Raw genomic sequence first — 17250 nt, 5'->3', positions numbered from 1 at the left:
TAAAGTATTTGGCAAGAAGATGTTCATTGTTCAGCTGAGTTTGCGCCACACAGTGTTAGAGTAAATTATTCAAGTTTTTTTAATTCAATCCTGTCCCCTTCTGTTTTTTTTTTTCACTCTCAAATATGATACACAAAGCAGCCTGCAGGTGGCAGCAAATCTTATATTTGAGAGCAACACGACATACAATTTAGATAGCTGAGGGACCCGAGACACAGTTTCATCTTGACATCTTTATTCCTGTCCTGCAATACATTTGCCACATTTTCAAAGAGTAAATACATCTTAAATAGCTAAACAGTTGTCATTTTCATAAATTCCTTCTACACCTCCATCCACAGTTTGCAAGGGAGAAACAAGCCCTTGAGCCCACCGTATCCTTGTGCAAAACTCCCTATGGTCCGTACAGTCTCTGTCATGCTGTCTAGGTTTTCTGACATGTATACTTATGGTTTGCTGGCTGGAGTATGCCTGTGGCAACATGATGCAGATAGCTAATGAAAAGGGAATTTGAATACATAGATTTGCGGAATGCTATGTATTACCATGGATGTACTGTATAAACATTGACAGGGAGAGGACAAGCATACTATCAGGACTGTAATTACATGTTACAAACGCCACACTTTTTTTTTTTTTTTTTTGAGCACAATGGGTGAAAAATAAAAGTTAAGAACAACACAGCCAAAAGTGAGACCAAGGATCCACTCCTGCATTATTACAATATTGTAAATTTTAAAGACGAGGCTTCTTTCAAACATATCTAAAGACTCAAACACATTAAAAGTTCATATCTTTCCTCCAAGCGGAGAAATGAACACTTAACTGATCAAAACAACTTGACAACCATCCACACTAACCAGACTGATCATATTTCTTTAAGCCATGTTATGAGTGAACTTTACCTGTACAAAATCAATAAGGTCAGAGATAAACATTTTGTTTCCCCCGACAGGAGACAAAGGCAAAATGACAAGTGACGTCTTTCGTGGAAGAAATTTGGGATTTCTCTGAGGTTTGCATCTGATCTTTGTTGCTAAAACCTGCCTGTAGTGTCTGGAACTCTTTAGATTATCACACATGACCAATTCTCTGAATTGTTCGAGTATAACCTTGATTTAAAGTAAGAATTTCTCGTAATCCTCATCACATGTTCCAACGTATTGGGAAGGAAACTTCATATGACGGCAAGACAACCGGTCATATACTGGGCTCTTAACCGGTGTTGTTTAACAGTTTTGCTAAACAGAATCACATTCAGACGCAAATGCTATTAAAGAAAACCCCCTTCTTTAAAATCAGTGTAGTGTTTTCAGGGACTCGCCTTGTCTTTTAAATTCTATACAGCGCATGTCTAAACTCAACACACTTCTATATATATATATTTTTTTTTAGTTGCACACATAATCAAACATAAACAAAACAATGCAGCCAGCAGAACACATATTCGTCCCAGGTAGAGCTCGCTGCATACATGAGGTACAAACTAGCTAAAAGATAAGGCCAAGTAAACACAGAGCAGTCTTTTTCCATTTAGGCAGCAAATGAATGCAGTTTTGGAGAGCACAAACTAGTCAGTATTAATAAACAAAGCAACGCACTCCCATAACCCAATATCCATCACCTATTACACACAATAGTCCCACATATACAGTAAATATGGTTCTGACATGAGTAGCACCTGACCTGTTATTGTTCCATTGCAGAACTGAGGTGGCAGAGAAAGAGGAGCAGTTTGAGGATAGTATGGTGTAAGGAAAAAAACTGAAGTTCGACTCTGAGGCAGGACTTTGTGCATTACACTCTGCAAAGCTAACTGGTGACTTTCTTAACTCTGGTTTCCAGGACTGTTGACTGGTGAGACTTTCCTGGACCCTGATTCCTGAGCCTTATTTTCCACATGAGTGATTCTTGCAACCTAAAAATAGCTGTTATAACCATGTAGTAAATAAAAATTGTACAGCATACATTTAGCTAAATGAAATGCAAGAACAATCAACTGGTTGTCATTTAGTCTAAAACCATAACCGGTCACTGTATGTCTGTACAAGTGCAGGGTTTTATTCTTATTTCTACTGGCAACCTTCCTACAGGTACAAACTCCTTCCCAAACCAAAGTAAAACAATTAGCAATGAGGTGTTTTTTTCCCAAATCTTTGTGTGAATTGAGCAGTAAATAATCCTATTGCACCAGAAACTACGTACATTAGCCATTACGATTATTATTCCACAAAGACAACTCTGACTGTGGCAAAGGAAACATTTGAAAGGAGAGAAGGCAGCTGCATTCTGGGAATTCATCAATCTTTATATAAAGAAATTCCAACTACGTCAGGCAGGTCATGAAAAAATGTCAAGCCAGGTGTCGTCTGTAATGAACGCCTCTTTACTCACATATTGCTCTGTGACTTTCAAATTCTGCAATCACAAACAAAATGTTTCATATATAAAAAAAAAAAAGAAATCAAAGATTTTGTACAAGTGGGCTAACAGTTAAACAACAACAAATTATAGTCATTCCCATGTCAGCCTCCACCCGCTGTATCCAGTATAATGAAGGGTCTACTCTACACAGCCATTCGAGGGAAACCAAAGGCAGGTAGAGCGCAGTGGGGGAGGTCATGTTCCAGTCCTTTCCATTTAAGTCAGTCAGTCCTTCCAGTGGGCAGGCGGGGGGAGTGGAATTAGGCTTTCAAGGTGGGAGGAGGTCAGAGACACCTCCTTTAAGACCAGTGTTGAGACTGAAAACAAATAAGTTAGCAGGAAACTTGTTGAGCCATCCAGCGAGACCACACTGGAGTTGACAAAGAGTCATTAGTGGTGTTGCTCACAGGTCGACGTGTGGACCAAAAAAAAAAAAAAAAAAAAAAAGGGACCGGACCGGACTAGTTCAGATAGCCACTTAGGCAACAGTCCAAATCCTCCTTTCCGTGAAGGTCTATGGTTCAGTCAGCTCTGGTGGTTTCCTTGAGAGCTTTTGCTTCAATCATCCTCTTTTTTGAAAAAAGTTTATATTTCATCATTGAGTTGTTTTAACTTTCTATCTTTATGTCCATGCTGCCACTACGCGCCGTAGCATTTCTCCTCAACATGCAACAGTCAGCTGGGGAAAGAAATGACAGAGTGGGACAGACGTTAGTGCCATTTTATTGTTTCTGGGAAAACTGTGACAGTGAAAAGTTATACTGAGGTTTCACATTTATTTTCAGAGTCAAAAATCAAACGCATATAAAAAAAGACATGCAAGTTCCAGTAAAACAGACCAATTTGGACTTCCCAAAACGTTGTGTAACTGTCAAGAGAATAAAAATGTATTTCTGGAGATATGTCTTACCTGCATCACGACACCACACAGCGACAGCTCATACAGTCCTGACCGCTCTCATCGGGTGGGTTCAGCTTCCTCAGCTTATGCTGTCTGATCTCCCTAACCAGTGTGTAGAAGGCGTCCTCTACTCCCTGTAAACACACAAACGCACCGAAAGGTTGCAGAAAGATCTCAGCACTTGCACAGTCAATTTTAGGAGTACAACACTGCATGCACCTTTTATAAACACACAGCAAACCTCTCAGGTGTAGTCAACACTGAGAGGCTTGGTAACATCACCATGGCAACCTGGATATTTCCGACGCTGTTAATCAAAGAAATCATTGTGACTAAAAAGAAGTCAGTCACTCAGTTCTTTGCATTCTGTTTTGGGTGAATGACAGACTTTCTGCAGGTTAAACTGATGAATGCGATAGACTTCGTGTACCGTGACAGTGAGTCAGAGACAGAGGGAGCTGTGCAGTGACTTGTCCTTATGAAGCCTTTCAAATACTGTAGCTCTGCTCTCAAGCCAAGGTAACCTGGCTATGAGTCACTGCCTGCGGCACAATAAAATGTTTCCAGCAACACAAATAACATCATACCGCGGGCCATTCCCTTCTCTTCATGTGCATGAATACACGTATAATGTGTAAAACAGCAGCGCACATAGTAGGACACTGTGAGAACTTGTTTACTACAGTATGATGGAGCACAGGGGGAGTTCAAATTTACAGAGATTTGAATTTTGTGGCTTGTAAAGATGGAAGTGAAAACAATCTCTGCGGGCTCAGGATGGAAATTAACCTTGTGTGTGTTATTAGTCTAAAAGTGCCTGTTAGTCCAACGAGGGGTGAGCAGACTAGTTAATCGATCACAAGGCAACAGAAGGAATGTTATATTCTACATAGAAGCTTTTACCGAAAATAATATATTTTCTAGTAACGTCTTTGTAATCACAAACATTTGGTTATCAACTGCAATTTAATAATATATTTATTTTCAGCAACTGCAAAAGACAACAATTACATTTACTTCGTAATCCGATAATGTAAAACAGTCACATGTACCTAGTTAGAGACATTATTAAGTTTGTCTGTTTCTTGGCTACTTCAGAAACATGGCTGACTATGAAGGGCTCATTCTAAAAAGGTAATGAAAACACAATGATTCTTAGTTTCAGTTAATTATACACCAATAAAAACATAGTTATGATTCTAAATCCCCATAAATCCAACACACTGGACCTTTAAAGGTTATTTTAAATAGATACAGAGATAAAAGGGAGTAAAAAGGGAGCTTCCAAGAAAAGAGCATGTATGGTATTGTGGTTGTGTGCTTCTTGCCCACCACCTACCTGTCGTGTTTTGGCAGACGTCTCGATGTAAGGGATGCCGTAAGAGCGGGCCAGTTCCTGGGCTTGCCTTGTGTCCACCGTGCGTGCCGGGAGGTCACATTTGTTTCCCACAAGCACCATGGGAACGTCGTCTGAGTCCTTTACACGTTTAATCTGTTCTCTGTGAAGTGCAGAACAAGAAAATGTCCATAGTTAACATTTAATTGCTAAACTTTGTCTGTTTCCTTAAAGCAAACCCGGGCACTTCATTCAGTCACAGTGACATATCCCTTGCCTGGGATACTCCCTGCTTCATAAACAACAGCAGCTCAACCACTGGAGAACAAACCACCCAGGGAGCTCTAGGACCCTGAAGAAGAGCCAGGGCCCGCCGGTGCTGGGCTGTGCTGCACTGCTGAAGGAGGGATATGGCAAGGAAGGGAGGGGGGGTGGACAACAGGCAGCCTGCGAACAGCATTACCTCATCACTACAGCAGCCAGCGCCAAACGCCAGGCAGCCAGGGGGAACTGACTGAGAGGAGTGGGTCTGATCAATCTATCAGCTCAGCCCTTCTTCTCCCTAAGCCACAGTACAGCAGGATGCATCCGCTGCCATCAGCCCTGCCCAGTCAACACTGCAAATGGTGTTCATGACCACAGATGCTCCGAGTCTTGATGTCAAAGCAGACAAGTCTAACAGGCATATTAAAAATGACAGCAAACACAAAAAGACAATATATGCTTGGTGCATTCGGTCTAATAGTGCTAGCTGGTTCAAATTAAAGTGAAAAATAAAATCAAGATGGACTGCCCTGTTTCAATAGTGGAGCACAAGTTTCGCAGAAATACCTTTGATTATTTTTGTCAGTAAAATAGACCACAGATCTTTAAATAACCCAACAGCTCTAACCGGACCGCAACCTATTCTAGCATCCAACTAAAGATCTGTGCATGCTTTTACACAATGGTTTTACAGTGATATCAGCAGTTGTATCAGCTGGGCCCAAAAAAAGCCTGGACTGCAATGGCAGGAAGCCAAACAAATGCATGTGTAAAAAAAAAAAACAAAAAAAAACTAAAACCTTGCAAACCTGTAGAGGAGGTGGCAAAGTTAATATGCAGCCTGTTTTACTTGCCACGTGCAAGACTGGCAAGTGGGTGCCTAATGTGATGAGAAAGACAAAATGTGGCAAAGAGAGAGAGAGAGAGAACACTGTCATCTCCAGCTGAATCTCTCCCACCTCCCTCCCTTTCTCCTTCCCTGTCCTTGAAAGTGCTACCTCTCTCTCCCCCGCTCCTCTAATTGAGTCAGGATCGATTTCATTGGCATCGTGCTGTAATCCTCCAGTTGGGGCTAAGCTTTCTTTAGCCGTGTTAAACGCTACAGCATGACATCACCCAACTACTGCAGCAAGCTGGCACACATACGTATACACACCCCTCTCTATCCAGACCTCATGGGAGTCCCTGCAACACACACTGAATATACAAGTACACATACACAGAAGCTTAGAAGAGAAGCACCAGAAGTGACTTTGTTTCTGCCCTCCACCCTAACTGGTCCGTGAATAGGGTAAATACCTAGGTTGACGTCCGCAACAACAGATCTCACAATGCTCTACGTCAAAGTCACAATTTGTGGTGCCTCCTGCACACTTAAACCCCAACCATCTGTCTTTGCCTCACTCTTATACACACCTGTACTGGTGAATGTCCTCAAAAGACTTGGTGTTGTTGATGGCGAAGACACAGAGGAAACCCTCCCCTGTCCTCATGTACTGATCCCTCATGGCGCTGTACTCCTCCTGACCTGCAGTGTCCAGGATGTCCAGCAGGCAGGTCTCCCCGTCAATCACAACCTGTTTCCTGTACGAGTCCTGCAGAAAAAAAAAAGGGAGAAAGTCAAAAATTTTGAAAGAGGTGGTAAAAATGTATGGGTGAGCAATCTGGAATGGAAGTCAGACACACAAACAGATGGTTAAGGTGGAATTTGAGGCAACCGTGGGTCACTGAGATTGTTACATCCTTCGTAACTCTGTACTAAGCAGCATGTTCAAATACAAAACACACAGAGATGTGATGTTGATTAAATGTGTATCAACTGGTATCCGTTATTAATTCCCTCTCCACTTCCTAGAGATCAGAGGAGCAGGGGCATCAGAGCCAATGTTTAGCCTTCCAACACGCAGCCACAAAAACACAGAGTGATGTCCCTTTGTTTGTTAGAGCATAGGGGCCAGGAATGCCAATACACAAAAAGGACATTGTCTGGCCAGAGGCAGGCGTGGTGAGAAAGAGAGGGATAGAGTGAAGGAAGAAGAGAGCAGAAAACATTCTCACTGGCTTCCCTCTCCTCTTTACAATGTCTGAAATATTATTTCAATGGATTGTTTTCATGAAAATGAAAGACTTACAAAAGGGCAGAGCACATATTTCTTCTTTGAAGAAAATCAGGAATTGTGGAATTAGAAACTGATCGTTTGGAGAATTGAAAGAGACGTATGATTAATTCAATTAAATTAACTTGATTTAGATTGAGCTGACTGGTCCAGACAATATTGTTCGGGAGTGACTGTGGGGTTGGACTTTATATCAAAATGTTAATTAATGCATGCACTTCTACCACATAGATATAAAAGTTGGGGACAACCAAACCACAAAACATGTGGGCTGGTGGAAAAAATGAATAATAAACCATACAATAAACCTTTGTTTACCTTCCCATCCCAACACCCAAGTTGTCTCCCACAAGACTAATGTGTAGAACATGCAGAAGAGAGTCCTACCTCTATGGTGGGGTCATATTCATCCACAAAGTGGTTCTGGATGAGCTGGATGGTGAGTGCACTCTTGCCCACGCCTCCAGCTCCCACCACCACCAGCTTATACTCCGTCATCTCTGCCGCTGCTGCTCACCACACAAACACCGCTGCTGGAGAGAAGGAAGGGAGAAAGAAAGGTGCAGGTGAGCACAGGCGTGAAGCACACACATTACCGGGTTTGAACAGAACAACAGACATACGCGATCTATTCTCTGCCGCTGGACTGCTGTGATGCAGCCCACAAACATTGCTGCCCAGTGGTGAGAAACACCAGTGGTTTGTGTGTGTGTGTGTGTGTTTTACAGTGAGTGTGTGTAGTGGGAGCTAAGGTTGAGACCCTCAATGGGGAATGTGAAAAATATGCTGAAGGTACTCAATGTTCCAAAGCTCTCCCGCTCAGTGTGAGCAGCAGAGAGTGTGTCTGAGACAGACAGGGAGAAAAAGAAGGGGCATGACACTAGCAGACTGGTGTTCATAACTCAGGCTTCACTATACAGATGCCTTCCTTTGAACTTCCCGTAACAAATGCCAGATCAAAAATTAGAACATATTTGAATAATCATAAAATTAGAACAATGAGAAGAAGAAAAAAACACTGACCAAAAATATTTTTTCTTAAGTTAAATGTGCAAAAAGTTATACATCTTTGAAAAAGGATCTGCCTAAGTTTTCCTTTCAACTATCCCCCTTCACTATTAATAACAAAGCTAGGCTTTTGCTATGTACTGTTTGTTGGTTTGCCTTGCTTTTTCCATTGGGATCAATCCATAGTAACAGAACGAGAGGCCAAAAGAGGTTTTTATGACTTCAGGTGTGCCTGCAGTTGTCCCCTGCGGACACACTGTACCCACTTAAGAGGTCTAGGCGATGTTACAGGGCTGCCCTGACTATAAATCACGGCATGTTATTAAAGAAACCTGTTGGTCTCTTGAGAAAACATAAGTGATATCCATTTTCGGAAGGTTAAAACTTACACAACACAGGTGAATTTCACATTTACATGAATGAAAACAGAATGGGAAAAGTAGAGCAGTTCCTAAATGGATAGGTACAATTGTATGGACTTGGAATGAAAAAAATAAATCTGCTTGATCATAAATAAATGGGAAACTTGCTCCAAAAACTTTTTTTTGCCTTCGGATGCACATTTTGAATTCACAGTGTTTAACATCAAATAAACCAATTATCAAAAGCAGGTTTTGAAAAATGTAAGTTGTGAATGAGTATTTTCCACAACTGAGGTCGATGTGCCGTAGAATGGTTGGGTAGTAACACCTTCATCAATATAGGTGGAGATCAGCACTGAAGAACAACTAATATGGAATTTACCAGAAAGATTAGGCGTGCTCCAAAAATGTGGGAATTTGCAGAAAATGCCAAACATGCCATCACAATGCCAACTATCGAGTCAGCTACAACCAAACATGCGGCCACAGAAGGCAACACAAAGACACACACACACACACACACACACACACACACACACACACACACACACACACACACACACACACACACACACACACACACACACACACACACACACACACACACACACACACACACACACACACACACACAGATGCCCTGACATCACCAGCAACCTTACAACACTGATGGCCAGTGAAATTCCAGGCGTGTTGAATCAATGGCTAACAAAAGTAGTCATATGGGTGTTTCCACTCTATACAGTGGCAAAGTGTGACTCAGCTACTTGTACATTTACCACAAAGTTACCAAATCTATGACCAAAACATGACCTGAGACCAGCCCTGTAGGAGACACGATGGTACATGATGAGTCAGCGTTAGAAAGACGTGAAGGCATCATGGAGACTTTGTGAGATGAGATAAAATACCAGCTAGGGCTAGTGGGACCAAACCTATGGCTAACCACACTTGTGCTTGAAGCCTATTGCGCAAGCGCAGGAGCCTCCTGTGGTTATAGCTTCAGTTGGAAATCATGCAGACAATAATGAGACGTCTGGTGATGTCATCAAACCAATGTCATCTGTGATGTCAGAGGAAATTCACTGGAATTCGTGAACCTCCCAGAAGGGGCAGTGTAGTTTCACTTTCAGTAGCAACCAAAACTCAACTTCATTCATTTTCATGCACTTATACTTTTTAATTGAATTGAACAGTGTCTTTTCCACTTTCAACTTAAACTTAAAGTAATGACATCGGAATCATATTAAACCATAAAGACATCTGCAGCATCACCCTAGAGTCGCTTAAAAAATCTCTTCCTCGAAAGTAGTCTGTCTCCTGTCCCGTAGATCAGAGTAAAATAAGGTCACGCGGGGCTAAACATCTCGGCCTGTTCATCGACAAGAGTCTCATTTTGCTAAATGTTCCTCAAGAGAGCTCGAGAAGAAAATCACTAACCTGCCCCACCTGCTAGAGTGTGTCATAAATCTGTCAGGGTTTCATGAGCACCCCGGGTCACATATGCTGTTTTTACCTTCTCCAGGGCATCAACTGTCATCCCTAACATAAAGTGCACTCCACATAGCTCTGTTACGCAAACTCTTTGCTCACTACAGAACAGTGGAGCCGTTATTTGGGCTTTATCTCCTAAGGGAGCACGTGCACAGCTGGAGTTATTCTCAAACTCAATTTGTAGAAAGAGAGGAGTAACAGGTGACATGAACACAGCCCCTTGGACAGTTCAACGGAAGGACAACATAGAAAGCATCCAAAATAAGATTAACTTATTAAGTGAGTCAGTCAAAAGTTTCAGAAATATTTGTCTCTAGTAGAATGTGCACCTCTGTAACAACTTGGTGTTATTTGTGTCTGAGATGCGTGCGACTGTGCTGATGTGGGCACATACTAAGATTAGCCAAGACTAAGACTGCCTCACTGATGTTAATGATTGACAGAGAAAAGCAGACCTGCTAACTGAAGACACAGTCTTTTAGCTGCTCTCATTCAATCACACACACACACACACACACACACGCACACGCACACACACACACACACACACACACACACACACACACACACACACACACACACACACACACACACACGCACACACACACACACACACGTTCCTGCAGCGTAACCATGAACCCATTGCATGCCTTAATGGAGCAGGTAGCTCTGAACACCGTCACCAATATCAACAATGGCCTCCTTGCAAAAACACCCTCACTGCCCATAGTTCTCAAGCACATCAGGAAGGGAATGATCCTGAATCTTCCATCTTGTGGCAAAACATTTAGCTTCCCTTTTCCCTAACTGTAAATAAATCAACCCGGTACACAGTGCAGCCCGCCCTGGCTGGAGTACAGAGGCCGGGGCAGAGCCACAGGACCGGCCGCGCTCCTCACAGCCTCCTTTAACCAAATAAACAGCAGCTGTGCAGAGAGACTTGTGCCGGGCAGACAGACGCTGGAACACCTTTGGTCCCTGTAGGCAACAAGCTCATGACAGGGCAAGGGTTTACATCAGAGCTGGTCCAATATGATGACACTAAATAACATTTTAAACTATAGATTGGTCTTTGGGATTAGAGAAAGTAGACTTTCAGGGGATGACGAGTGTGCCGATTATTGTTTTTTTGTGATTAATATTAGCAAAGAGACAATTTAGCATTGGCAGATCAAAAATCCAGAATTGGACTCGCCGTACTTCTGTTGGTCACATAATTGATTGAGGGATGGTTTTCACAATAGCATGGATAACATACAATTTGTTAGCAGAATCTATAATAAAAGTCATATTTACAGATTAATCAGAACTCGTCATCCTTCCAGCATGCACACATAGCCGTAACTTTACTCGCGTGCTAAAGATCAGTGCCTGCTTCCCTCGTATGTCAAGGCAATGCTTATCATGACATATTCAATGCATTCAAACACGTGCATTTTAATAACCGATATGTGTCAAAATGTACCCACACTTAAATCCTAAGTAGAAGCCTGTTCCGTTTTGTTTATGAACTTTTATGCCAATAAAGTGAGCTGAACTGAACAGATAAGAGGTAAAATGTAGGACACACACAAATAAAGACCAAAAGGAGATTGACACCTGCACTCTCTCACACACCCACAGCTCTCCAGATTCTGACACGGTGGGTTGCCGCATTTCTTCTACATAACCAAATCTCTAGTGTTCACCTGCCAAACATTTGAAATTTGCAGCCTAAAAAAAATGCAAATTCAACACACCCGCGCCTGCAACTGGGAGACTGGAGGAAGGAAGACAGACAGCCAGGCCATCTCTTCTCAAACTAGGCCAAGTCAGCAGCTGATTAATAATCCACGCGTACATATGAAGATGAATAGCTAAATTAATCATTGATAGTGATGCTGTCGCTTTACCAGAGCCACTTGTTGTCAGTGGGGCTCACACAGAGCTGGTCTTTGTGCAGATAGAGAAAAGGGATGAGGACACAGCCGCTGGAGATCACAATACATCTTCTTACATATTTCATCCACACATGGAGATGAAGCATTTGTCAACTTTTTGTCTAAATCTTACTTTTTTTTTTTTTTTTTTTTTTTTAAAGTTCCGTACACACAAATGATCCTGCCCCTAAAGTGGTGTCTGATTTTCATATTGTACAGTAATTACGGTCAGTGCTTGGTTAACCTGTAAAAACACGACATTCAACCAAGATGAGGTCACGCAGCGTTCCACTTTTTTCATGCAATGTGAATATCAGACGAAAGTAAAGAATCCCACAGCAATGTCACTTGCACTAACAAATCAGCTCATTAAAAGGTGAACGGAGAAAGCTTCTCGCTACCAATGATCAAGTACACAGACCGGCTCTATCTGCTGTGTCATCTGCAAGTGCGTGACCTATTCCATCCCAAAGTCCTAAAAAATCTTTACCTAACTGTTCCCTTTTTGATGAAGAAGCACTATACAGTATGTCTGTGTTTAGGGTTATTTATAGCTCGCCACCTCCAGCCTGGGAAATTAACAGTTCGTTTTGAAACCCTAGAGCCCCGCCTGGACCGAGAGGATAATCTTACATGACAGCTTACGGAGGGTGCGAGTACAGAGCAGCGAGAGGGGTGATGGGAGGAGAGTGGCTGAGGGCGAGGGAGTGAGTGGGCTACTTTTACTATATGCCAAGGACAGAAAAGAAAAAAAAAAAAAAAAAAAAAACACAGGAGGGAGGGGTCGACGTGGAAAACTGAAAAATGTATACGGAAATCAATAATGAGAAAGAAAAATCAGCAGCATGGCTCTGATAACGAATGTCAATCAACATCTTTTTTACTTTTGCTCTAACCTGAAAAACAATTCCATCACTTCAAAACACATGATGTAAGAAGCAGAGCACATGTATGGCCATTTTCCACAACATGCATTCTGCTCTCCATTAAAATTCTTAATTGGTTAAAGAATCCATACTGGCAGAGCCACAAGCCCACTGCAGAGATAATAGATTTTTAATGGAGCAATGATGGTAAGGAGACCCTCTCTAGGGAGGTATCACGGTCGAATACTGAGACTCCAAGAACCCTCACCCCCACCCACCCCCACCCCACTCACTCACCAATGACATCATCCTCCTAAACGGCATCCAAACATAAGTGTTGACCGGCAGCTGAGGAATCACTTCTGCTCTCTGAGGTCAATAATACACAAGTGAGTGAGGACTTTTTAAGCTATTCTTATGAAGTCTGTTAATTCAGAGAATAATCTAGTTGCAAGACTTTAACCCTTTAAAAACAGCACTATCCATTTACATCCCCCTCTATGATTGGAAGCCAGAGAACATACCCAAACTTGAATGACACTGTAATTTTGCTCAGACAATTTTAAGAGAAAAACCCTTTAATAAACAATTTACCCACCTGTCTTCTTCTCCCTTACAAACATTTATATAAAGAGTTTCTGCATGCATCTGTGTGTGCGTGTGTGTGTGTGTGTGTGTGTGTGTGTGTGTGTGTGTGTGTGTGTGTGTGTGTGTGTGTGTGTGTGCATGCTTAAACAAGGCGCTCTTAAAGGCACTGGACTACTGGTGACCTTTTCCCCACTGGGTCAGCCTTTCAGCTTGTCGGGTTGGGTGAGACGGTGGAGGCAGCAGCAGAGATGAAAAGGCCAGCTGACCTCCACACAAAGCCTGCCAGTTTGAGGAGCCATAGGGCCTCATCATCACACAACAAAACACACTGAAAATCATTAGTGGTGTTATTACTATTTAGAATTTAATTTTTATTTTTTTTTTAAATCAGAGGAATGAGTGAATCTTGTCCAACAGTGCAAGTGAAAACACTCTGCACAGAAAGCCTATTGTGGTTCACATAACCATAGCTGCCAGTCAACCTGTAAAAGATCCCACCAGATGTTCAGTTAATTAGCCAAAGAAGAAATAATTCAAATAAATGTCCCTTACCTTAACACTAAGGAACAATTAACAAATGTGAGTCACGAGTATGACATCATAGACGTTTAGAATGGCTCCCTTCTTAGGGCTGGGCGATATGAAGAAAATCAAAAACAAAATACATATTTTTGTTTGAATACCTTGTTACCGATATTGTAGGGGTTGACCATTGGTGCTTCGACAAAATATGTACAAAATGAGATTTTTGATAAATAATAAATCAGTAATGTGGATCTTGGAGCTGCCAGCTGAAAGTTGGTGACCACTGAGTCTATGAGGAACTCTGTGTTCTTGTAAACTATTTTGTAGTCTATTGATATGATGGTGAAGGAACGACAAAAAAAGTCACACCCACAAAGAATGGTGAACAAGACTTTCAATTCGGTTGGGTTCCGACAATGGGGACAGTCCACCCGGTTGAGAGTCAGGCCGGGAGCAGGGGGCCCTGTTCCCCCCCGCAGGGAGAGAAGGCACAGTGAGCACTAAGCCCATGGCCCCAGGAAGGCGAGTTATGGGTGGGGGGGGTGCTGTAAAGTCACCATTACCCTGCGCCTTTCCAAGCACACCAAGCACGGGTTGCGGTGTATGGCCACAGAGGAGCAGAGGTTCGATGGGGAGATCCCCCCCAAACCTCACAACCCTCACCTTTAAAGTGTAGCCAAATCGGATTTGGTTAGAGTCTTAGTAGATATACGACTACGTGGGTACAGGCAAATTAAAAAAAACCCAGCTACAATCGTCTGATAATATCAGAAAAATGACATCACTTTACTGTTACGTAGGCTTTAAGAACAGAAAGGCAACACTTATGCCATAAATCCAAAATCTCAGACGATATCTAGTGTCAAATTACAATATCGATATAGTTGCCTAGCCCTACATTCACTATGCCACCGGGTAAAAGCCCCCAGGAAGAGTGCCAGGCAGTGAAGTGGCCAAATGGTGGAATTACAAGTTCTTGGTGCGTCATGTGATGCCAAAAATACTTTTTCCCATGGACTAACATAGGGGAAAATACATTGATTACTCAGTGGACTTTTTTTTTTTTTTTTTTTTTTTAGGTAAATAAACTTCCCAGTATGAACACATGAATAGACCGTATTTAAATCATTAGAGCCCAGAAGTTGAAAGTTGCTTGGATCCACTATAACATATTAAATACAGCTACAACAAAAACCAAGAATACACAAGAGCATATCGTAAGCATAGAGATCCTAAGCCATCTACAAGTATCAAACTGACACGTTCACTTAATTGAAACCCACTGGGTGAGAACTGTAAGGAAATGTGTCATTTGCAAATTCTTGGTATCCAGAAGAGTCACACTTATTTTGGCAAGCAGCTGGGCACCACCCTACACACAGCTGTTCAGAGAAAGGGACAAGAGATCAACATCACACCTCTATCACCGGCTGGACTTTCTCCAGCTGCCCAAATGATTGCTTTTATTCTGAACAACACTTGACCTCCTTACCGAAAGCCGTGTAGTCTAACGTACTCCATCCTATGTGATCATGGAAACACTATACATGTTACTCATATGCTTTGGCCGTCAACAGTGATGTTGTTGTGGACAGAAAGAGGAGACAATCCAATGCCAATAAGCCAACATTTAAATCACAAAAGTTGCTCTGCTTTGTTTTCTAAAGAAGGCACTAACTTAATTGTTACTACCACTGTGTGTGATGAATTCTGCCAAAGGCGTACGTCAGCTTGGGATGGGTAAACTGTTTCCTCTCTAGTCCAACAGCCCCTAAGGCCATATTTTGGAGTGATGGAAAATTAGAGCTGTCTTTTCCATCTTTTCAAAAAAAAACAAAAAACCAAAACGTACTAAACAGTTTAAAACAGCGAACTTCCAGAGTAAAAATAAGCCCAAGTCAGCTCTATAAATGCCTGGTAATGGAATCTAACTTCCGCAGTGATACATTCAGTTTTTACTCAGTGTGACGGGGCGTCACCCTGACCATACTGGTCTGTGTGGCCGCTGTCGGCAGCAGCAACCTCACACTCAACACAGCCTGTACAATGGTCAAAAGAAAAGACACGCTAAAATAAAGTGAATTCCCCTACCATTGCTTACGTTTGCATACCTTCGGTTTCTTTTTTTAAAACACTGAGGTGATGGGGAAATCCACCGCGCGCTGTGAGGGTTTTTTTTTTTTTCTGGTTTTTTTTTTTTTTTTTTTCTTTCCTCCATAACCAAGTTAACATTACAACACCCTAACTCAAGAGAGAAAGAGACTGTTTTATCCAAAACACATACACCGAGCTGTAGACAGCATTCATAACCTGTGCAATGCAACATAACGCTGCATGCAGCCACCATCTGAGAGCCTCCATGACTTGTTCAGCTCGACAGATAAAGCTCGCCGGGTGTTGAAATCAAAATGCAATGATATCTAACGTGTTTAATTAAAAACTGTGGACCGCAATCTCTCCCCCCCCCAAAAAAAAAAAAAAAAAAAAAAAAAAAAACCACTGATCGCATTATGAAAAGCGGTACCATTACACGAAACAGTCACTGCCGACATATTTGGGACACAGGAATGTGCACTGCATACTTACAACAAGCAGAGGTCTAATTAGCTTCAAGAGCGACGTTTCGTCTACCGAAGAAGAAGAAGAAGAAGAAGAAGAAGAAAATCTTTCAACTCTGCTGCCTCTCCGCTGCAATCAGAAAAAGGACACAAAATGGTCTTGGGGTCCGCTTCCCGCCGTCTTCAGATATCTATTCTATCCGATAAAAGTGTTCAATTTTCAGTAGCTACAATGCACCGAGGAATTCATTGGTTGTTGGTAAAAACGAGCCCGCGTTGAACAATGTGCTTCCACAGAGAGCGGAGGGGATGAGGAGTGTCGAGCCCACGCCCAGCTCTATCAAACATAGACCCGCCCCGGTTACCATGCATGTTACTGCTGCGTTCACAGAGCCGTCGGAAAAAGGGACACTCCAGAATCAGTCATCTCTTTTAAATCACTCCTTAAAACACATTTGTACAGAATGGCTTTTATGTGATGTCGTCGTTTTAATGTTTCGTTTAGTATTTTATCTTATGTTCGTTTGCTATTTTATGTTGACCTATTTCACTTGATTTTATTTATTTTGTTCGTTTATTTGATTGTCACTTTTGTTTTCTTAGTTTGGTTTTATCCTAACGCTTGTTCTTAATGTTTCTTCTATTGCACTGTTTTGCTGCCTTGTCTGTCGAAGCACTTTGTAAACCTTGTGTTTAAAAGGTGCTATATAAATAAAGTTATTATTATTATTATTATTATTATTATTATTACTCCGACGGGAAGACCGGCTGACTCCAAGTGTTTACCTAACTTTAATCAAGTAAGTGATGAACCCCTTCAAATGTCTGAATGCTGTAATTGCGAATGTCTGTTGTATTACATCACAGTAGAACCAGGATTTTGAAAAT

The 17250-nt window shown here is 41.9% G+C and overlaps 1 protein-coding gene across 2 annotated transcripts; it reads right to left on the bottom strand.

The window, feature by feature from the left end:
• Window positions 1–222: 222 nt before the first annotated feature.
• LOC129108847 (GTPase HRas) lies at window positions 223–16684 on the bottom strand. 2 transcript variants are annotated; one of them, XM_054620770.1, is made up of 6 exons: window positions 16391–16684; window positions 7430–7575; window positions 6342–6520; window positions 4665–4824; window positions 3335–3459; window positions 223–3103 (listed from the first exon to the last, which is right to left on the bottom strand). In XM_054620770.1, exons 2-5 carry the CDS (start codon window positions 7538–7540, stop codon window positions 3340–3342), a joined length of 570 nt encoding a protein of 189 aa, XP_054476745.1. In that variant the 5' UTR covers window positions 7541–7575; window positions 16391–16684; the 3' UTR covers window positions 223–3103; window positions 3335–3339. The 2 variants fall into 2 exon arrangements, with proteins under 2 accessions (XP_054476745.1, XP_054476747.1); XM_054620772.1 differs by having other exon boundaries at window positions 7430–7572.
• Window positions 16685–17250: the final 566 nt, after the last annotated feature.

The sequence above is a fragment of the Anoplopoma fimbria genome, chromosome 19 (assembly GCF_027596085.1).
Source record: "Anoplopoma fimbria isolate UVic2021 breed Golden Eagle Sablefish chromosome 19, Afim_UVic_2022, whole genome shotgun sequence".
NCBI lineage: Eukaryota > Metazoa > Chordata > Actinopteri > Perciformes > Anoplopomatidae > Anoplopoma > Anoplopoma fimbria.
Note: the sequence above shows the minus strand (reverse complement) of the source record. Positions and strands in the feature narration are given on the sequence as shown.

What these genes read in the sequence shown, in the direction of transcription:
- LOC129108847 (XM_054620770.1), bottom strand. Translation starts at nt 7,540, where the DNA reads ATGACGGAGTATAAGCTGGTGGTGGTGGGAGCTGGAGGCGTGGGCAAG. An exon ending in AATATGACCCCACCATAGAG is followed by an intron (nt 6,521 to 7,429) that starts GTAGGACTCTCT and finishes TTTTTTCTGCAG; the next exon opens with GACTCGTACAGGAAACAGGT. An exon ending in GAGGACATTCACCAGTACAG is followed by an intron (nt 4,825 to 6,341) that starts GTGTGTATAAGA and finishes TGCACTTCACAG; the next exon opens with AGAACAGATTAAACGTGTAA.